This window comes from Rattus norvegicus, chromosome 1 (assembly GCF_021556685.1).
Source record: "Rattus norvegicus strain SHRSP/BbbUtx chromosome 1, alternate assembly SHRSP_T2T, whole genome shotgun sequence".
NCBI lineage: Eukaryota > Metazoa > Chordata > Mammalia > Rodentia > Muridae > Rattus > Rattus norvegicus.
The window spans coordinates 96,597,953-96,621,288 of NC_141534.1; the positions used below are offsets into that span (position 1 = coordinate 96,597,953).

At 46.6% G+C, this 23,336-nt stretch overlaps 1 protein-coding gene across 16 annotated transcripts; it reads left to right on the plus strand.

Annotated features, from left to right (window-relative positions):
• Positions 1-23,230, plus strand: Zfp382 (zinc finger protein 382). 16 transcript variants are annotated; one of them, XM_087619121.1, is made up of 6 exons: positions 1-287; positions 2,144-2,220; positions 5,146-5,300; positions 5,946-6,038; positions 9,476-10,874; positions 21,616-23,230. In XM_087619121.1, the coding sequence occupies exons 2-6, from the start codon at positions 2,201-2,203 to the stop codon at positions 21,668-21,670; spliced, it is 1,722 nt and encodes a 573-aa protein (XP_087475247.1). In that variant the 5' UTR covers positions 1-287; positions 2,144-2,200; the 3' UTR covers positions 21,671-23,230.
• The last annotated feature ends 106 nt before the right edge of the window (positions 23,231-23,336 follow it).

Consider the following 23,336-nt stretch of genomic DNA (forward strand, 5'->3'; position numbering starts at 1 on the left):
AGACGGCTGAGCCGCGGCTGGGCGGTGAGAGGCGTTAGGAGAAGCTGAGGACCGCAGTGGATGCTCCCCATCTCCGGGGCGACGGAGAGAGCGAATCCAGATGGGGAGACCTGGAAGGAAACCGAAAGGCCGATTCGGGCCTGGTAATTTTAAGAGGCTGGGCGGACGGAGAGGGGAGAAGAATGTTAAAGAAGCAGGATCTGGACACTCTATGGTAGCACCGGGCCTCAGGCGTGGCCCGTAGGCGTGACCCTGACGACGACTGCCGGTGACCTGAGGGCACAAGGGTAGTTTTCATGCTAAGTGCGAGGAAGCTCTGTGGCTGGGAGCAGGTCCCTGGTCATCACAGCGTTGCTTGTGAGAATGTGGGGTGCATGTTGGGATTTGGCCCCCTCAACTCATCCTGATTATTTGGGGGGGAGGGGGCAGATCGATAACTGGATTGCTATCTCCTTGGATGTGAAAGACGGATGGTGGGGTTTTGCTTAGGATTACTGCGGCATGGGTCTATTTTTAGATAAGGTGTGACTCCACTATTGGAGACAGGAGAATTGAAAGTGATTTGTGGATGTGATGGTGAGTGACTTTGCCTGGAATTCTGTCGTTTTCTGTCGTCGTGAATGACATGAAGCAATAGGTTGGTTTTCTGAAGGATGTTTGAAAGATTATGGCTAAGCACATGTGGTTGTTCTGTTATTCCTCATGATTTTGTGTCTGTATGTTTTTGGATCCCTCCCCCCAAAACAGGGTTTCTCTGTGTAGCCCTGGCTGTCCTGGAACTCGATTTGTAGACCAGGCTGGCCTCGAACTTAGAGATCTGCCTGTCCTTGCCCCTTGCCCTCTGGCCATGCCCTCTGCCCCCTGCCCCCTGCTGTGATTAAAGGCGCGTACCATGACCACCTGGCTTGTAGTACGGGTAATATTTAAATGACTGAGGTATGCTGCATGATCACGTCTGTGTAATTTTTTTAGACAGGTTCAAGTTGCCTCTGAACTCATTCATGGCCCAGGATGGCCTAAAACTTGTCAGTGATCCCCATGCTTTAACCTCCCAACTGCTGGGATTCCATGTGGTGTGTGCACATTTGATTATCAGATTAGTACCAGCAAGCCTACTTGGAAAAAAAAAGATACTAATGTTGAAATGGAGTAGATAATGTTTTCATAATTCCCAATGGTGAGGCCAATAACCTCGAAGCAGGATGTTAAATAAAAAGTTTGGAAATGAAAGGCGTTGCATGGGAGCCTGCAGGAAGAGTAGCACTTGCAACCCATAAATATCATGTTCACATCTACGGAAGTGGATTTTTCTGTTCCTAAAATTATGAAAAAGAGGGTGCTGGAGAGATGGCTCAACGGTTAAGAGCACTGACTGCTCTTCCAGAGGTCCTGAGTTCAAATCCCAGCAACCAATGGTGGCTCACAACCATCTGTAAAGAGATCCAATGCCCTCTTCTGGTGTGTATATATAATAAATAAATAAATCTTTAAAAAAAATTATGAAAAAGAAAAGTACACTTTCACTTCTTTTTTTTTTTTTTTTCTTTTTTTTCGGAGCTGGGGACCGAACCCAGGGCCTTGCGCTTGCTAGGCAAGCGCTCTACCACTGAGCTAAATCCCCAACCCCACACTTTCACTTCTAAGACCAGTCTCATTCTTGGTAATTAAAATAACCATGGCAACCAGAATATCCACTGTAGCAGTCAGCACTTCATTTGTACGTAACCAAATGGGAATCCCTCAAAGTACATCGGGTGACGGTGTGAGTCAGTGGAAAGAGCACGAAGAAGCCCTGGTTTGGGCAGTGCTAAGCACAGTGCCCAGAGTCTTGCTTATGCTAGCAAATGCTGTGCCCCTGAGTCACATGCTCAGAACTGTCCTGTCAACTTGAACCCATGGGGAATTTAAGAGAGCAAAACAAAATGTTGCGTTTGCAAGCTACAGCAGGTTCCACGGAATCCATCCTAGCTCAGCAAGGCACTGGGCCTCTGGTTTTTGTCTTGTTTCCACACAAACTCTCGCCCTGGGTGTAGGCATGTGCAGAAAGGGAGGGAGGGTCTGCAGATCTAATTGAGCTATCCAAGAGACCTGATTTGAGCATGTTCTTCCTGGCTCCTTCTGTCCTCCGTCTCTCCCTTTATAGGACTCTTCCCGTTTCCAGAAGAGGAGCCCAGACGACGACGAGGCTCGTCTCTCGCACATGTCAGAGCCATGTCTAAGGTGAGGTACTATTCGATGTCTTTCCTTTCAGGAAACAGGAATGTTTGCTTAGCAGTGTTCCTTCAGAGGCCTGGATAGTGGGATCTGCTTCCACGATACGGTTTTCAGATCAGGGCCAGGGTCTCTAAGCCAGGCTGGACCAGTGACACTGAGCTATAATATTAAGGGAGGCTCCGCCCCAGTTTTTCTCTCATATAAGGCGCCTGCCTCACTGATTGCAGCCCCAGTACCTAACAGACAGATTGCAGCCTTCCCCAGCTTTGCCTTCTACTTATGGCCATTTTCACACAGTGACCTCTTACATTGTTCGTCGTCTTCTCTCCTCTTCTTCCGGGATTACTGCTGTATTGGAAATGCTTTGTCTTGATTCAAAGAGAAATAAATTATTGATTGCACTTCAATGAATCCAGTTTGTCTTGACACTGATTTGAGATCTAAGTTGTGAGTGCTCAAGGAGCAGACATGGGTAGGAGCGTAAATTACTAGGTCCTGGGATTAGCTTGTGGGAAGCATCGTCCAGGCTGTGAGGTTCTCATTTGAATACGAACTAGTACAGAAAACTGAGGTTGTGGAGCTGGCCCTGGTGGCGATGCACACCTGGAATCCCAGAGTCTGGGGGACGGGGAAAAGGATCCTGATTTGATGCGAGGGTTACAAAGTGAGACCTTGTCTCAGAAACAATAGGAAACAGATTGTGTGTGCCTCCTCTCTGATTCTTAAAGTTTTTTTTTGTTTTGTTTTGTTTAGATTTATTTATGTGTGTGGATGGTGTGTGTGTGGAGGGGTGGCATCTGTTGAAGCCAGACGAGGTCAGCAAATTCCCTGGACCTGATGCTCATGGCTGACTATAGTCTTGTGCAAGAGAAGCGAACGCCCTTAGCTGCTGACCCCAGATAGCAGTGAATAAATTGGAAATGTAATCAGTTCGTTTTTAATTATTAAAATTTTTTGTTAGATTTGTTTTTGAGCCAGGATCTTTCTATGTAGCCGCGGCTGTGCTGGAACTCACTATGTAGACCAGACTGGCTTACACACACACATCCACCTACGTTGGCCTGCCAGTGCTAGGATTAAAGGCGTGTGCCACAATGCCCCACCCGGTCCATTTTTTAAACTGTGTTATTTTTATTATTTATGTATATGTGTATGTGCATGTTTGAGCGGCACATGTGTGCGCCGTATGGGTATGGGTACTGTTGGAGGAAGAGAAAGGTATTGTAGGTCAGGAACTATAGTTAGGCAGCCGTGCACGGGAGCTGGGAACCAAGCCCAGCACTTCTGAAACAGCACTGAGTACTCTTCACCCCTAAGCCGACCTTCTCTCCAGGCCCTGTCAGTTCATCTGTAAGAGCAGTGCTTCAAGGGGAAACGTTCAGAGTTTAGAGTCCGTGCCGCGCTCACTGGCTGCCTTTGTAGCCCTTGCTTCTTTGCTCTCAGAGAGCATTTCCCAGCATGCTCTGCCTTTGGCTGTTTCTTGAATTTACTAAGTGGTTTTCCTCCCATGAACTTTTACTTACTTGAATTTTATTTACTTTTTTATTTTATTGAGACAGTCTGACGATGTAGCCTTGGCTGGCTTGGCGCTCACTCTGTAGACCAGGCTGACTTTGAACTCACAGACCCATCTGCCTCTGCCTTCTGAGTGCTAAGATTAAAGATGGCCCACGAGGGGCTGGAGAGATAAGGGCACTGACTGCTCTTCCAGAGGTCCTGAGTTCAATTCCTAGGAACACATGGTGGGATCCGATGCCCTCTTCCGGTGTGTCTGAAGACAGAGGCAATGTGCTCATAGAAATAAAATAAATAAGTAAATCTTTGAAAAAAGAACAAGCTGTCCCATGAATTTTTAAAAGCCAGTGCCCTTTCTTCCTACTGTGCAGATTTATTCTAAGTTCAAAGCCTTGTATCTTCAATGACGCTTCAGGCTACAGAATGAAAGTGGTCTTTGTTTCGTGATGCATTTCCTGCACATCCGTCCCTCACTGTGTCCATGGTCCATGCAGTGAATACTTCCATATGCCTCTCCCCAGAACTGCTCATGAGAACAGTCTTTCACTTTGGCCCAGCAGTCAACCGTCTGCATTCAGGACAGAACTGTGTGCTCTAAGATCATTTAGCATGAGATTACAGAGTAAATGCTCCTGGGTGTACTTTTAGAATGTGTGTGTGTGTGTGTGTGTGTGTAGCAGAAATAGCACAGTTAAGGGACTGGAGACGTGGCTCGGTGATAGTACTAGTTGCTAATGTCACAGTAGTGACATTAATCCTTTAATCCCAATGACCTTTAATTCCAATGCTCAGAGGCAGAGGCAGGGCCAGCCTGGTCTACATGGTGAGTTCCAAGACAGCCAGAGCTACATAGAGACCCAGCCTCAACCCTCCTCCCTGGCAGAAAGACCACTGGCTGCTCTTGCAGAGGACTTAGTTTAGTTCCCAGCACCCACATCGGGGCTCCCAACTGCCTACAACTGGAGTTCCAGGGGACCTGACACCCTCTTCTGGCCTCAGACACTGCATCCATGTGGTGCACAGACTCTCCAGGTGAATCCTTACCCACATAAAATATTTTTTAAAAATCTTTTTAAGGGTTCGGTCCCCGGGGCTGGAGAGATGGCTCAGAAGTTAAGAGCACTGACTGCTCTTCCAGAGGTCCTGAGTTCAATTCCCAGCAACCACATGGTGGCTCACAACCATCTGTAATGGGATCCGATGCCCTCTTCTGGTGTGTCTGAAGACAGTGACAGTGTATTCATATATATAAATAAATAAATCTTTAAAAAAAAAAAAAAAGGGTTCGGTCCCCGGCTCCAAAAAAAAAATCTTTTTAAAAGACAAAATTATAAAAGTATAAAAGTTAGTTCAGTCACTGATCGTTGCCAGATTCGTCTCCAACATTTAGTTCTAACCCGTTTCCAATAACTTCAGGATGAACTGCCACAGTGTGCCCTTACAGGGACCAGTGTCATTCAAGGACGTGACTGTGGACTTCACCCAGGAGGAGTGGCAGCGATTGGACCCTGCCCAGAAGGCCCTCTACAGGGACGTGATGCTGGAAAACTACTGTCATTTCATCTCGGTGGGTAAGTGTCACTATGCCCTCCCGAGGGTCCTGGAACCAGCCTCTCGTGTTTGTCCAGTGTTACATATGACAGGGTCTTTCTATGTTAACCTATCTATGCCGGGGCTTGCTATGTAGACCAGGCTAGCCTTGAACTCATGTAGATGTTCCTGCCTCTGTCTCAAGAGTGCTAGGATTAAAGGTGTGCACTATTGACCCTGGTCCAGTATGAGTTTTTAAAGATTTATTTAATATATATGGGTGTTTTGCCTGTACATATGTATATATGTACGTGTGTGTGTGTGTGTGTGTGTGTGTGTGTGTGTGTGTATGAATCACATGTGTGTTTGATGTCTGCAGAGGCCAGAGTGGGTATTGGATCCCTAGAACTGGAGTTACAGATGGTTGTGCATGGCCATGTGATGCTAGGAATTGAACCTGGGTCCTCTGGAAGAGCAACGTGTTTTTAACTGCTGTGCTCTCTCTCCAGCCCCAGAGTGTGTGATTATTGGCATTAATTTGTCCCATCTACCACAGTGAAGTTGTGTCTATCTCAGTACTTTGGAGTCCCAGCATCTTAAAACAAGTCTCTCCTTCCTCTCCCTCCCTCCCTCCTTCCTTCCTTCCTTCTCTCCTTCCTTCCTTCCTTCCTCATTTTCTTTATCAGGATTTCACATAACAAAACCTGACATGATCCGCAAGTTGGAGCAAGGAGAGGAGCTGTGGACAGAGCGAATGTTCCCAAGTCAGAGCTATCTGGGTAAGTCATAGCTATAAAGGTGGGGGAGGCTGGGGACGGCTCAGGGATGGAGCACATGACACAGGCAAGGGCTCTACTGCTTCATAAGAAGACGAAAGTCCAATGGGGCTGCGGAGTGGGTAGCTCACAGCCGTTAAAGCCCAAAGTAAAAAAATCCTCTGGGTGTTGGGTCTCAGGTGTCTGACAGTGTTGAATATTTAGGGCATGTTTTTTAGAATTGGCGTAAAGTAATTTACTGGCTTTAATGTTTAGAGTTCAGTGTATAGTTCAGAGGTCACATTTTTGTGCAGCCATCACCGCTGTCCAGGCTCCAAAACACTTCACATTTCAAATCTGAATCCCTGCCTGGTGAGGGGACCCACGCCTTTGATCCCAGCACTCAGAGCAGAAGCAGGCAGATGTCTGTGAGTTCGAGGTCTGCCTAGTCTACATGGAGAGTTCCAGGATAGCCAGGGCTACACAGAGGAAACCCTATCTCAAAAGGAAAACAAACAAACACCCTTGCACCCTTTTAACAGCAACGTGAAATTACCCACGCTCCCCGGCATCCGTCATTGTAGCTTCTCTCTCTGTGATTTATCTCATTAGGACTTGTGTGGCAATGGATCACATGGTGTGTATCCCTCTTGTGTCTGTGGTATTTCATCTCATGCCTGTTCTCTGTGCTCATGTATGTTGCAGCATCTCAGAGTTCCTTGTTTTAAGGCCGATTAATACGATACGAGTCCGTTTTGGCTCCTCCTCAGACTCCTCCTTGGGCTCCTGCTTTGGTCTTTGGGTTATTGGCATCTTTGGCTTCTGTGAGTGACGCTGCCGTGTGCACGGCTGCACACACATCAGCTTTTGACTGCTTTGGGTGTACTCAGTTAGACTTGCTGGCTCGTGTAGTAACTTCACATTTAGTTTCTGAGAGATCTGTCGCCAAGCTGTTGTCACACAGCAGCACCGTTTGCCATTCCCTCCACAGTGCACAGTGCTTCCGGGTTCTGCGTGCTTTTACTAGGACGTATTGTGGTCTGCATTTTCCCGTAGTGTATACAAACTTCTGTTTGCTTGTTTGTTAGCTTGGCGAGACAGTGTCTCACTGTGTAGCCCTGGCTGTCCTAGAACTCACTATATAGGCCAGACTGGTCTCCGACTCCCAGAGGTCCGCCTGCCTCTGCCTCCAGAATGCTGGGTCAAAGGCCTGAACAGCACAGCTGGCTCACAAGTGAATATTTAAAAGTCTGAGATCTGTGGTTGCGTTTCATACATTTAAAATCTGAATCTTCGTTTTGAGTATCACTTTCCAGTCAGTCTTTTCCTTGTTTGCCCAGTGTTTATAGAGATGCTGCCTTCTATTACCTTACTGTGAACCTCCTTCAGGCTTTCTGGATATGGGGGACATAGAGGTCTGACACACTGCGCTCAGATTCTGACAACTGTATAAACCCATGCCTTCCTCATCCCAGTCAAGACAAAGAGCATGTCCATAACTCAGTTCCCCTAAGTCTCTTCCAAGACATCGCCTCCCACTAGGTGACCGACTGTTACTGGGATTACCATTGTCATGTGTCCCGCGCGCGACTTTTCGCTGGCAAGAAGCACGCGGACATTTAGAAATCCTTACTGTGACCACTTTATTAATCTTAGAAGAGGAAAAGCCACACCGCGCCAACATGGCGCGCTTATAAAACCCTAGTGTGGCGCACCCACACCTGATTGGTTGTTACCCATGATCTCATAGGGCACGCCCCGGAGTGGGCAAAGACCTGGCACGAAGGCACTCTTGTACATGTGCACAGTTAACTTCCTGAAAGGGGGGCCGGCTGGCGCGGCGAAGGCTGGCGCCATCTAGTAATGGCGGAGGCTATCCTAGCCTACCACGTGGGGCGCAGTGGAAGCCAGCGCCATCTAGTGGTGGCAAATGTTATTGCGGCCCTCTACAGTCATGATTTTTTTCTTCCACCCAACTTCGTAGTCAAGAGATCCATACATGGTTTTAGATGCTGAAGTCATTTGCGGGTTTGTTTTGTTTTGTTTTGTCTGTCTTACAAAATGAGGTGGAGGGCAGTTCAGAAGGGCACCTCTGGCCTCCACCACCCTCGGGTGCATGGCTGTAACACACCCCCACCCCACCCCCATAAAATGTACTTGTGAAGTAGAAAAATTTTACGTCTATATTTGAAATGTGTTTTCATTTCTTCTTGAGTTTGTGTGTCTGTGTGTGCATGTTCATGCATGTGGGCATGATACAGACACAGGCAATCATAGACATACAGACTGGAAACACATCTCTCACAACTTTCATTCTAAGGATGTTAGCCAGGACTCAGTAAAATACAGTAGAACACCCACTTTTCCTGCACAGTGCGTATCTGCTTTGTTATGCGAAAACACTTCTGATGCTATGGATGGAACCCAGAGCACTTTATGTGTGCCAGTGCGTTACCGCTGAAGTTCCTCCTCTGTGTGATCTAGCCAGGTGGATGGATGTCTGAAGAGGCGTCTGGTAACCATCAGTTAAAACTGTTCCCTTCCAAAGAGCTTTTTGTTTCTTCACAGCACAGGCGACTCTTTTGGTTCCTGAGTTCTTTAAGTGTCCCCGGTAGGGTCTGGGAGACCTAAGTTACCTGTAGGAGTTGGAGAGGAATGGGAACTTTGTAGCATAGGTGGACAGTGGGATGAAGAGACTGAGAATGGAGGCAGGATACAGCAGCAGGCTCAAGGGAATGGAGGACAAGACAGATGGGGGCAAAGGAAGAAGTGAAATGATGGGGTGGGAGAGGCCCTGCAGGCCAGTGTGCAGTAAAGGGATGGGACGGTGGAGTGCTTCCTTTCACAGCCAAAGTTCCTATGGGAGGAACAGCACCAAAGAGAACAGAGAGAGGCCCGTGACCCCAGCCCGTGAGAGGTGGACCCAGGAGGATCAGTAAATAAAACTCTGGCTGCCAGGCTGCCAGGGCTCCAGGGTGGGAGGAGAGAACCAGTTCCCACACATTGTCCTCTGACCTCTCTATACACATGCGTGTGCACATGTGACGCGTGTGTGTGTGCACACACATATAATTTAAGGCTGTGCTAGATAATCTTGTGTCAGCATGACACAAGCTAGAGTTATGGGGGGGTGGGGATGGGGGACTCAAATAAGAAAATTCCTCTGTAAGATCATGTTGTAGAGAGGCCTGTGAAACATGTTAACTAGTGATTGCTGGGGGAGGGCCTGGCCCATTGTGGTCTTTTATTGTTGGCCTGAGAGACTGGGAACTTTTCTGACATTTATATAATGTATCATTATAGAACATAAGATTCAATCTATCCTTTTGGAAACCATAATAATGAGACATCATAGGTTCCTTCAATATCTATATCTACTGCATTTATGTATATATACATCATACACATATATATACTTGGACTATTGCCAGCTAATTATATATATCTAACTTCTCTTCTAGAAGATGAAGAGGTTTTGGTGAAGTTCAGAGACTACCAAGACAAGCCTCCTACATCAATTGTGATCATCAACCACAAGAAGCTAATTAAGGAGAGGAACAATGTTTATGAGAAAACACTAGGCAATAACCATATTATTTCCAAAACACTGTTTGAGTATAAATCTGATGGGAAAGTTTTGAAAAACATCTCAGACTTCATCAGTAGAGATATAAACCCTGTAATGGGGACGCTGGGTGACAGCAGTGAGTGGGAGGAATCAGTCCTGACTTCAGAGCAGGAGAAAACTCATCCTGTCCCAACTCTCTATAAACAAATCGGAAGGAATCTGAGCTCCAGCCTGGAGCTCGCTCAGCACCAGAAGACCCAGATTCCGGAGCAGAGGTTTGAATGTGATGAATGTGACAGCTCCTTCCTCATGACAGAAGTGGCATTTCCACATGACAGAGCTCACAGAGGGGTCAGGGACTTCAACTGCAGTAAAGATGAAATTGCTTTTTTTGAGAAGTCAGACCTTGGTATTCACCCACATAATCTTATGGAAAAGAAATGTTCTACATACAACAAATATGGGAAACTCCTTTGCAGAAAGTCAGTTTTTGTTATGCACCCCAGATCTCAGGTGGACGAGAGGCCCTTCCAGTGTCCTTACTGTGGGAACAGTTTTAGAAGGAAGTCCTACCTTATCGAGCATCAGAGGATCCACACAGGTGAGAAGCCCTATATTTGCAGTCAGTGCGGGAAAGCTTTCCGTCAGAAGACGGCTCTGACGCTCCATGAAAAAACACACACAGACGGGAAGCCCTACCTCTGTGTGGACTGTGGGAAGTCCTTCCGCCAGAAGGCCACCCTCACCAGGCACCACAAAACGCACACGGGGGAGAAAGCCTACGAATGCACTCAGTGTGGAAGTGCCTTTGGGAAAAAGTCCTACCTCATCGACCATCAGAGGACTCACACAGGGGAGAAACCCTATCAGTGCGCTGAGTGTGGGAAGGCGTTTATCCAGAAGACAACGCTCACAGTGCACCAGAGGACTCACACAGGGGAGAAGCCCTACATGTGCAGCGAGTGTGGGAAGTCCTTCTGCCAGAAGACGACCCTGACCCTCCATCAGCGGATCCACACTGGCGAGAAGCCCTACGTCTGCAGTGACTGTGGGAAGTCCTTCCGCCAGAAGGCTATCCTCACTGTGCACTACAGAATACACACAGGGGAAAAGTCCAACGGCTGTCCCCAGTGTGGTAAAGCCTTCAGTAGGAAGTCAAACCTCATCCGCCACCAGAAAACTCACACGGGAGAAAAACCCTATGAATGTCATGAGTGTGGAAAATTCTTTAGTTGTAAATCGAACCTCGTCGCCCACCAGAAAACTCACAAGGCAGAGACGGTGAGATTTCAGTGAGTGGAGTGCTTTCATTCATTTATTTATTTATTTATTTATTTATTTATTTATTTATTTATTTATATTTTTGAGGCAGGGGTCTCATTATGTAGACTTGGCTGGCCCAGAACTTGGTGCATAGACCAGGCTGGTCTCAAACTTACAGAGATCCACCTGCCTTTGCCTCCCAAGTGCTGGGATTAAAGATACCGGCCACCACAGCTGGCAGATTTGGGGTGGTTTTCTGGTTTTTGGGTTTTTTGATACTGAGTGCTTTCAGGTTCCATTCCTTTCCAGTTCTATTCCTTCCGTTTACTACTTGGTAACACACACACACACACACACACACACGCGCGCGCGCGCACACGCTCACGCGCACACACACACTACTGCATAAACTCAATGACAACCAAGTATTTGAAAATGAAGGCTTCATGTTTTAATCACTAGATTCAGGAGACTACACTGACCTCTGATTTATGCTGTAAATGTTCAGGTTTGCCTTTCAGTCTCAGGACATAGATTCCTCTGGAATCAGTAATAGACCATTGACCGAATGCAGCTTGTCCATGTGGCATAAAAGTCAGTTGTTGGGCTGGAGAGATGGCTCAGAGGTTAAGAGCACCCGACTGCTCTTCCAGAGGTCATGAGTTCAAGTCCCAGCAACCACATGGTGGCTCACAACCATCTGTAAAGAGATTCGATACCCTCTTCTGGTGTATCTGAAGACAGCTACAGTGTACTTATATATAATAAATAAATAAATCTTTAAAAAAAAAAGTCAGTTGTTGCCCCCTCAAGTTTAACCACAGCTCCGACTTCTAAAAGTATAAGCCAGGTTCTACACGTTATTATTACCATTGTATTATTAGAAGATTGGAGTGTTTAGCCTATGTCCTTTCATACATAGCTTGTTCCACTCATCGTCTCTGGGACAGTCATGAGTGCGTGGGCAAAAGCCCATTTATCTTCATTTATATAGAATTCCATACAGTCGTATATCTCTCTTACCCATTCTGCTATTATTGGTAGACGTTTACACTGTTTATTGCTTACGGCCATAATAAAAAGGTACATATATACACTTTCCTGTGTATCTTCAAGGAGTGAAGTCACTGAGTGTTAGGGCACATGTGTATTCAGTCAGCTTTAGTAGGTAGAACCACGTAACTCAGAACTTCACATCATGAGATAAGTGTATTCCAAAGAGAAACCACTACAAATATTCCCAGCACGACAGTGTTCAAATGACAGAATTCTGGAGTGGATCAAGAGATGGTTCAGCAGTCAAAGGGAACTCACTGCTCTTGCAGAGGACTTGGGTTTAGTCCCCAACACCCACTTGGTGGCTTACAGCTGGCTGTAATGGCAGTTCCAGGGGACCTAGTCCTGTCCTGTCCTCTGCAAGAACTAGGCATGCATGAGGTTGTGCATACAAACAGTCAAGACTCATTGGCAGACCCGCACAGAAATCCCGTTAGAAGGGACCTCGAGCAATGCTACTGGGGAGATGGGACTGAGAAGAGAATGAATAAACAGGGGTGTTTAGCCACAGCCCAGGTCTTCATATCGTCATGTGACAAACTTGGGACGGCCTTCAGCTGCAGTTAACACCTTATTTGAAAACTATGAGAGAAACAGAAGCACTCAGCAGTTCCTTTGCTCAACACTGGAAAACCTGTAAGATTGTTGAAATTAGAGGTGGGTGGGGAAAATACAACTTTATCCAAGGCCTATAGATCTGACTACTCATACTCAAATGATTGTGTGTGTGTGTGTGTGTGTGTGTGTGTGTGTGTGTGAGAGAGAGAGAGAGAGAGAGAGAGAGGGAGAGAGAGAGAGAGGGAGGGAGAGAGATTTGTTTGTATGGTGTGTGTGAGAGTTTGTGCGGTATGTATGAGTATGAATGAGTATGTCAGTGTGTGTGTGTGTGTGTGTGTGTGTGTGTGTGTGTGAGAGAGAGAGAGAGAGAGAGAGAGAGTTGTTTGTATGGTGTGTGTGAGAGAGTTTGTGCGGTGTGTATGAGTATGAATGAGTATGTCAGTGTGTGTGTGTGTGTGTGTGTGTGTGTGTGTGTGTGTGAGAGAGAGAGAGAGAGAGAGTTGTTTGTATGGTGTGTGTGAGAGAGAGTTTGTGCGGTGTGTATGAATATGAATGAGTATGTCAGTGTGAGTGTGAGTGGGTGTGATATGTATCCCAGAGAACAACCTCAGTTCTCAGAAGTTGTCCATCTTGTTTTCTACCGATTGAAGTTCAGCAAGTGTCTGGCTGCCTGTCCAGTGAACCCTATCTTCTGCCTCTGCCTCTGCCTCTGCCTCCCTACCAGTGGGGATATCAGCTTGTGACACCACACTGGGATCTCATATGGTGTCTGGGAGGGAACGAAGGTTCTTAAACCTACCTGCATGGCAAGCACTTTACCAACTGAACTGTCTCCCCAACCCTCAGTATCCCAACTTTGTACAAAGTGAAGCTGGCTACTAAAGCCATGCCATGGTTAACGCAGAGGGAACAAGGCTGTCATGGAGTCCGTGAAGGGAAGCCAGATCAAATGACACAGTCCAGGGGCAGAGAGCACAAACCCGTCCTTCTCAGACACACTTTTGAATGTGTTAGAGAAAGTCTGGGTGGACTTTATAAGGCCGTCATAACTGTTAGCGCGCAGGCTGCTTGGGAGAGCTGATGCCGGTTTTGAGTCCCACCGTGAGGCGATGCTGTAGTTTGAATCTAAAGTGTCTGCCAAAGGCTCATGTGGTAAAGGTGTGGCTGCCAGCTAATGAGCTTTTGGGAAGTGATTAGCGCCTGGGGCACTCTAGCCTCATCAGTGGGTTACAAGCCTTGATGAAACCAATAGTAGGGTCATATTTGGAGGAAGTAGGCCACTGGAGGTTGATAGGAGAAGGCGTCGAGATGGGTGCTTTCCATAGGCCTATAGCATGGCATGCTGCTAAGAAATTATGCCAAGTAACACATCTAGTGTACGAGGTTGAGAGAGAGAGAGAGAATGAACAAGACAGATGGAGGGAGGCAGAGCAATCAGGTGGCACCTGGTGATGACAGTGGCAGATAATGACATAAGCTGTTGCTAGGCCCCTGAGGACAGTCCCTGGTAAAACACCTTGACTCTGGCCCCTTCTTCTGTCCGCCATCTTTCTACTCTGTCCACTGTGCGATGCGGAGCTGTCAGAGAGGTCTGTCCAGAAGCAGTGGAACCGCATGGCCCTCACCTGAAACTGTCAGCCAAAGTGTTCCCCCCAAAGTGTTCCTTTGTGCATTTTCTTTCTTTTTAAAATTGGATTTGTTGACGTCATTAAAAATACCTCAAAGTATGCCAGGCTGTGTGCCACGCACAGCCTGGCAGTGCTCTGCTTGGGGATTGATGATGGCCTGTGCAGTTGAGAGCGCTACTTATTTATTTATTTATTTATTTTTGCATTGATTTTTAGAGATTTTCGCCTTAAATAAATGCAAGGAGATTTTTTACTTGGATTAGTTGCTCCATTGTGTTGGTTGGGCAGCGGTGATATATGAAGCTGGTTCTAGAACCCATGCCCACTTCCCTACAGTCTTTGCAGGTTTTAGACACCTAACAGAGTGTTTGTGTGTCGCAGGACAATGAGCAGGGCATGAGATGGCCGAGATTTTATAACCAGGAAGTAGTTGTTCTTCCGTAGGTTAGAACCTGAAAGCTAGAGGGACCTCGATATCACAAGGCTGAGACTTTTATACGTTTCTGGCCTTCGTGCTGTGTCTGGTTTCATTCATTGTGATTGAGTATATAGAACTACTGATCAGTGATGGTTCCAGTGAGAGGGAGGGGAAGGCAGGTCTTCACACTCGAAGGCATGTAGCTTATGTAAATACCTAGCTGGACATTGGCCAGCCTACATGGTCATGCCTGATTTTTCTTTCAGTCCTCTAGCCCCGACCCCCAACATGCTGTTTCAAACAGGATGTCATATAGCCCAGGCTGGCTTCCATCTCACTATGTCATATAGTTCAGGGTGTTCTCGAACTCCTAATTCTCCTGCTGTCTCTCCCAAGTCTTGTGATTACAGATGTGTCACCATACTCAGCTTATAAGGTCATTCAGCCTTCGTGAGGATCTGCTCCATGGTGGCTGGAATAGGAACGGCCCCCATAGACTCCTGTGTTTGAATGCTTGGCCATGGGGAGGTGCACTACAAGAGGGGTGGCCTTGTCGGAGGAAATGTGTCACTGTGGAGGCATCTTTGAGGTCCCTCGTGCTCAAGCTACACGTCTTGTGGCACACGGTCTCCTGCTGCCTGCAGATGAAGATGCAGCTCGATCTCCAGCACCACGTGTGCATGGACACGCACGCCGTGCTTCCCGCATGACGGCAACGGACTGAAGCTCTGAACCGTAAGCCAGCCCTAATTCAGCGTTTCCTTTATCAGAGTCATGGCGTCTGCTCACAGCAGTAAACTCTAAGACAGGCTGCTATCATTTGAAGACTCATAAGACCCCCACCGAACACACCCTCATCACACTTATGGGGAGGGAGCTGCATATCATGCGGACGCAAGCTGCCTGCCGTCCTTAGCACTCAGGACAGCTCCACATGCTGCTGTCTCCAGTGCGAATGCGCAGGAAGTTTTGCTTGGTGAATGCTCCAAGCAGAAGCTCTCTGCAAGAACCCTCAGCCCACGAATCCATGTCAAGCCAGGCTAGTGGTGGTGATTTGAGATGCACCGATAAGCAGACTGGTTTGGGTGGTGGTGGGCCTTCCAGCCTGAAGACATGAGAGCTTTGCAGCCCAACTATACATTAACTCCATCTTTGATTATGGGTTCCTGGTGATATGTGTGAACAGATGTGCCCCTTTACTCTGTGTCCCCGTCTGTTAATGAACAGTGCGTCTTAGGCGTGACCTGTCTTGTGAGATGTTCTCCCAGTACTATCTGAGGTAACCAGGCTTCCACTGCCACACTTCACAAGAAATAAGAAACAGCACATATTTCTGGCCTCAGCTTTTGTCTCCAACATCTACCTCTGGGATGTTCAACCACTTGAAATAGTTAGCAGTTGATGGTCCTGAACTTTCCACCACCCTGGTGTATGAACAAGAGGAGATGCTCACTGGCTCTGCACAACCTCCTCCATATTGCTAAACGAGCTGCAAAGTGCCTCAGCCACCCTGGAAAACAAGTCGTCAATCTCTTAAAAAGTTAAAACAGTCATGGGCACTGTAGAGCCATGGCAGCTTCTAGGTAGGGGAGGAGCAAAACTTCTCCGGCCTCGTCACAGCCTAGGACAGCTGATCATTAAGAGAACAGATGGGACAGAAGAAATGGCTCAGCGGTTAAGAGCACTAACTGTTCTTCCAGAGGACCTGAGTTCAAATCTCAGTGATCACATAGTGGTTCCAGGACAGCCAGGGCTACACAGAGAAGCCCTGTCTTTGGAAAAAAAAAAACTTTAAAAGTAAAAATTTCAATGGAAAAAACCAACCAAAGGATAAAACACACACTTCCCATGTGACCTGAAATTTCACTTGTATTTTCCATCCCTTGGATAAGTGAAAACATCTTCACCAGAGAGAATGCTAATGGGCAATGCCACAGATAGTTCCTCAAAATCTGAAAGGAGCCAAGAGCTCTTCGAGGGGTAAGTGTGCATACTGTGTCACACGAGCAAGATGGGCTGGCACCGCGAGACTATTGGAGTTCTCCAGTGTTCAACTCTGCTAATAAACTTCAAATGAATTAAGCTACAAGCAGAAGCTGTCTAAAGGTTACAAGTTGTGTGATTCCACTTACATGACATTCTGAAAACGGCAAAAACATCACAGGATTGGTGAGAGTTCACTGAGTATTTGGTGTGGGGAGGATCTTGGGGCAGAAGCAATGCATGAGGGTGTCCTTTGAGGTGTTGGAGTGCTTTCATGTTCTCACTGTGGTCAGATACAAAAATTTACACATGTATAAAATTACAAATAGAAGTGCAAAAATAAATTGCATTGTTTGTAAGTTTTCTAAAACAAATTCGAGATCTTTCCTATAGCCCCACAGCCACAGGACCTTGTGTCCCCACACACTCATGCTCTGCCAAAAAAAAAAAAGTAATTTCTGAATGGTTTGTTGTTTTCTCTGAAACAAGTTCTCTGTGAAGCCTTGGGTGACCTGGGATTTTCCATGTAGCCCAAGCTAGACTTGAACTTGTGGTGATTGATCCTCCTGCCATGGCCTTGGGAGGATTGGGATATGGGTATGGGCACAATGGGCCTTGGACTCATGAATTATACATGCTGTGCATGCATGAAACATACTAGCCTTACCCATGTGATCTGATAGTCACTTTTTGTCTTAGTCACTATTCTGTTGCTGTGAAGACACACCAGACCTGAGAAACCCTGGAAAGGATTGGGGCTGGCTTACAGTTTCAGAGTGAGTCCATTTTCATCATGGTGGGGAGCATGGCAGCAGGCCACGATGCTGTGGAACTAGCAAAGAGCTACATCTGGGATCTGCAAGCAGAGAGTGGGGGAAGGTAGGGAAAGAGAGAGAGACAGACAGACACCTGGCTTCAAAAGCCCACCACCAATGACACACTTTCTCCAACAAGGCCATACCTCCTAATCCTCAAATAGCACCACTATGTGGTGACAAGAGAAATTGTGAACTATGCAAGTATTCTAATTCAAACCTCCACATTTTTCTTTGAATCAATTCAATCACACTGCAAGGAAGACATTGCATTTGGCCCTAGCTGCAACACCTGTCCATCTAATACGCCTTGAATGGTGGGCTTCATATCTGGGTTAGAGAGCACACCTGTGTGAGGTCATATACTAGGCCGTGGGGCAGTCTTTAAAAGAGAGCACAGTGGTTGACCAAAGGCGTGCTCATTAGTGTACATGCAATCATTGGGAATGACATTGGGGGACAACCTGGTTTTGCCCTTGGTTTTGAGCAGTATTACTTGTGACATGAGTTACATGAATGAATTTGGGGGACAGGGAGATGGTTTTACTATCAAGCCTGAAGACCTGAGTTGGATTCCTGGGAACTGTACGATGGATGGAGAGAGCTGATCCATGCATGTTGTCCTCTTGACTTCCAGGAACATGCCCACACGCACATGCACCCACATACACAAGTATAGTTAAAATTCTTTTTTTTTAAAAAGTCTGGTTAGTCAGGCATGGTGGCATACACAGCCCCCAGCACTCAGGAAGCAGAGGCAGGTGGATCTTAGTCAATTCAAGGCCAGCCTGGTCTACAAAGTGAGTTCCAGGACAGAGAAACCCCATCTTGGAACAAGAAAAAGTGTAGGGGTATTCTGCATTCTTGAGGATCATATTCTCTCCTGCAGCACATATCTTCTGAGAGTCTTTTAATGTACTTTGAGGCAAGGGCTCTCTCAGCAGCCCAGGCTGCCTTCAAAATAGTTATCCTTTTGCCTCAGGGTCTCAAGTTATGGTTTGAATATAAATGTCCTGACAGGTCCCTGGGTCTGCACACTAAGTTTCCACCATTTGCTGCATTTGGGACAGGGGGTTGTGGAACACTGAAGAGGGAACTAAGGAGAAGAGAGAAACGGTCTTCAGGGAGCATGCCACCATTTCTCAGCAAGAGTGAGACTAAACAGATCCACCACATCTCTCATTCTACAAAAGTTTACCGTTGCAGCTAGCCAAGGAACATTCACAGAGCCAGGGTTCAAGACTGCAGGACAAAGAAGGAAGGCAGCAAAAGACTAGGTTTCTGTGTGGCCCTCGGGATCCTGTTACGAACTCAGTAGACCAAGCCAGACTTACTGGCAGCCTTTTAAAAAATGCACAGGTAGACAATAAAAGGCCAGGTGTGGTGATTCATTTAATCCCGGTACTTCAGAGGCAGAGGGGTGTGCATCTCTATGAGTCTGAGTCCTGTTTGGTCTCCATAGGGAGTTCCAGGACAACCAGAACTATATAATTAAGAGACCAGTCTCAAAACCAAACAAAAATCAAGAATCAGTGTCTAGCCTGGCATTCATTCTACTGATACCTGGCGCATTTACTCAGGCACCGCAGACCAGGAGTCCCGAGGAAGACAAGCAATCCGTGTTCATTGGAAGTTGACTGTTTAGGCACCATTTTTAGTCTTCAGAGGCAAAAGCTGACTCCCCAACAGACTCCAAGCAAACTGGAAGTGCAGAAGTTCTGCCCCATGAACCCAGGCAGTATAAATACTAAGTCAAGGCAGCAGCATCCTATGTCGGAGGATCTCAAATCCATCACAGCCCACTTCACAAGTCATCGCGTCACTCCAAAGGCCCCTCATCAGAGCAGGTACCCAAGCCCAGCCACGCACTTAATCATGGTCTCGCCACACAATCGCACGCAAGTAGGCACACACAAACGCGAACTCCAGAATGGCGTTCCACTCTGGTAAGACCTCTGGGAACTCACGCCAGACTCAGACCCAAAATCAGCAGTTTGAACGTGGCCCTGTGGTCTGTGGGAAATGTAGTGCAAGGTCCGCAAAACCCGGATGTCGGGAAGACGCGTATGGCCAGCGGTCCCAGGGACATTGCAGAGCCCCCTGGGATAGGTCGAACGCGCCACAACGCGCAGGCGCGCACATTAAATCAGGCTTCGAAGGTGAACCCGCGGGTCTTGTGCTTGTGAAGTGGGCCGGTAATGGACGAGCCTGGCTGGGAAAGCTGAAGGGGAAGGCTGGGTTAGGACAGACAAGGAAGGAAAACCCCGGGAGTATAGCGAGAGAGAGCCCAGGCCGTAGAGACAGCGAGCAGGGAGAATGTAGCGAGGGCGGGAGCCAAGGGCGCGTCTCCGGGAGGGAGGGAGGCGATCTCTGGGAGCGCTGGACTTAAGGTTTTTTTGTTTTGTTTTGTTTTTTCTGGATTCTTCCCAAGGAGATTCCACTGTGTGTCTTTTTGAGCCTGTCCTTTATAGACAGTGTTTTAGAAAACGATTGTTAACCAAAATGGTAAGGGGGAAATGCGTGCGCCTCCGTTTTAAAGTGAGTCGATTTGTTTGACTGTTGTAGAGCTCTGAAGAAAAAGAGGGCTGGAGAAATGACTCAGCAGTGAAGAGCACTGACTGCTCTTCCAGAGATCCTGAGTTCAATTCCCAGCAACCACATGGTGGCTCACAACCATCTGTAATGGAATTTGATGCCCTCTTCTGGTGTGTCTGAAGATAGCTACAGTGTACTTATATAAATAAAATAAATAAATCTTTGGGGGGGGGGCGCGGCAGTTGGCATCTGGAGAGTTGGCTCCACTGTTAAGGGTACATACATGTTGCTCTTGCAGAGGACCTGGGTTCTGTTCCTGGAATCTACATGGCAGGTCACAGCTGTCTTTAATCTTCTGTCCTCTAAAGGTAATAATGCGAGGGCTTGCGTACATAGAGCACACAAACTACTCATGCGCATAATGTAAATAAATTTTAAAAGGAGGCAGTTGGATCAGGGCAAGTCATCCTCATCTACATAACAATTTTGAGGCTATCTTGGGCTGTATAAAACTATAACTCAAAAAGCAAAGAACTAATACCCATCTAGAAAATAAAATTAACCCCTACAGTAGGCAAATATAATAAATATAAAAGCTTATTTACAGACAAGAAACTAGGTGTTTTTTGTTTGTTTGTTTGTTTGTTTGTTTAAGATTATCTTCTCTGGGACATAGTGAACTAAAAACTAGAATCAGAATCGATGCCTCTTAAGAGATTATCACCAGATGTTCCCATATATTGTCATATATGGTGTGGTCTAATTAGGGAGCAGTCTGGAGGCTTATATTTTTTTAAAACCTACTTTAATAAGGGTTCTTAAACACTTCAACCTCCCTTACAGACCATTGGCCAAAGGTAGAGGAGGAAAATGGCTAAAAGGGCAAGAGGGATGTGGACCTGTTTAGAAGTAGTTCCTTGGGGCCATTCCAATTTTCTTCACCTGCAGTCGAGTCTATAAGCAAAACACCAGCAGCGTGAGGCTCAGCTAATTGGCATGAGTCCGCCAAATCGGCAAGAACCAGCTGGAACACCACCAGAAGTTCTGTGGTTTGTTTCTCTCTATGAAGTCACGACAGGTGAAGATCAGTGAGGAAAGCAGTGTAAACCAATGTAATATCATTGTCGTCATCAGTTTAGACCAGTGTCAGTGAAGACCAGCACGGAGTCGCAAGGTGAACCAATGCCAGACTGTTGACCATTGTCTATTGGGTTATTCTCTCTCCAAACATCACGTCCTTCACAAGTGTCTGCTCCAGAAGAATATCACATGACACAACTTGAGTCTCCAGTGAAACCAGAAATTCTCACTTCAGCTTCATAATCACAGTTTGTTTGGAGAGGGGGTGCAGCTTACCCTAGATCCATCAGGTTCTAAAAGCCTGCATCCTTGGATGTGGGAATGAAATAGCTCATGAGCACCCATTATTATACTTCTTTGGGATGTAAAAAGGAGACAAGAACTGTGGCCTTTAGCTCAGCTGTGAGCCGTGGAAGTTAGCCGTAAAGTGAGTGAGTTCTCACACACCCGACTTCGCCCCTTCTTGGCTTTGCGGTTGTAGGTACTACCCTCCCCCTTTGCTGAAGACAGACTGGTTGTCTCTAGTTGCTCATTATATCCTGGTTTTAGATAGAGCATGATGGAAAGCAATGTGTGGCTTCCTGTTGTCGTCTGCTGTAGGCTTTTTCTTTTTCTTTATTTTGCTTTGTAACTGGGAAGTGGTTGGCTCTCGGTCTGCATGGCACACTGTTTTATAATTTTTGTTATTCTTTCCTAGAAGAAAAATGGAACTCAAGAGAGCTATTAATGAAGTTGAAGGAACAGGAAGATAGGTATTCGAGATCATCTGTACGCATTAACCACAGACAAGACATTTACCCTAGTGAACAGTCCTGTTAATTCCAAAGATCTACCCCCTAAACACGACACTCATGGAAATGTTGTAGAAAATGTCTCAGAATTAATCAACTGTAATCTAAACCCCGCAAGAAAGAGATTCGGTGAGTATGACGACTATGGGAAGTCACACCCGAATTCCATGCAAGACGTGGGACATCCTGACGTCAAACCCCACACTCAGATGGCGAGTGCTGCAGTCACCACGATGCACTTGTGCAGCCTAAGGAGCCTGTGACTGCAGCACAGGCATCTGAGCATAAGGTCTGCGAGAAGTAGACAGGGAAGCTCAGTGACACTCAGTAGACTGTACAGAGAAGAAAAGCCATCGATATATAACAAAGAGAAAATGGTGGCAAGTACTGAAAAACACATAATGCACTGAATGTGGGAAATCCTTCTGCAGGAAGTCAGTGTTGACTCTGCATGTGGCGGGTACACAGAGGAAAAGCCCTACCAATGTCATCAGTGTGGAAACGCATTTAGAAGGAAGTCCTATCTCATCAGCCATCAGAAAACTCACATGGGAGAAAAGCCCTTTGTTTGTAATGAGTGTGTCAAGTCCTTCTGCCTAATGACAGCCCTCACAGATCATCAGAGAACACACACAGGGGAAAAGTCGTATGAATGTCCACAGTGTCAGAATGCATTCCGACCGAAATCACCTTATTCGTCATCAGAGAACTCACACAGGAGAACAACCTGATGGCTATAATCACTGTGGCAAACCTTTCTGCCAAAAGACAATTATCTCCCTCTATCAGAGAATTCATACATGGGAGAAACCCTACATTTGTAAAGCATGTGGGAAATCTTTCCACCAAAAAGCGAACCTCAGTGTCCACCAGAGGACTCATACAGGGGAGAAGCCCTATGTGTGTAATGAATGTGGGACGTCCTTCTGCCAGAAAACAACTCTTGTGACACATCAGAGGACACATACAGGGGAGAAGTCTTACAAATGTCCTCATTGTGGGAAGGCCTTTAGGAACAAATCCTACCTCGCTGATCACCACAGAACCCACACAGGAAAGAAACCATATGAATGTAGTAAGTGTGGGAAATCATTCAGCCAGGAAAGAAAACCAAACAAACAAACACCTCTCAGTCTACACCAGAGGATTCATACTGGGGAGAAACCCTGTGTGTAACAAGTGTGGGAAGTCCTTTTGCCAAAAGGCAGCCCTCACTGTCCATTAGAAAATCCACACAGGGTGGAAGTCCTACAAGTGTCCTCAGTGTGGGAAAGCTCTTAGGAAGAAGTCCTACATCATCTGTCATCAGAGAACTCACACAGAGAGAAACCCTGTAAATGCAGTGAGTGTGCAAAGTGCTTCGGCCAGAGGACCAGTCTCATTGCTCATCCGAGAACTCACACTGGAGAGAAGCCCTATGCATGTAACAACTGTGGCAAGCCCTTTAGTTATAAGAGGAACCTCATTATCCTGAAAGGATTCATAGATAAAATATGGAAATACAATAAAAGAGAAAAGTGGTGTCTTTGTGAAGCCTTTACAATTACTGTAAATCTTTAGTATCATAAGAACATGCTTCCACACGTCGTAAGTTATTAAAGCCCCATGCCACTGCTTCCTAGTATCT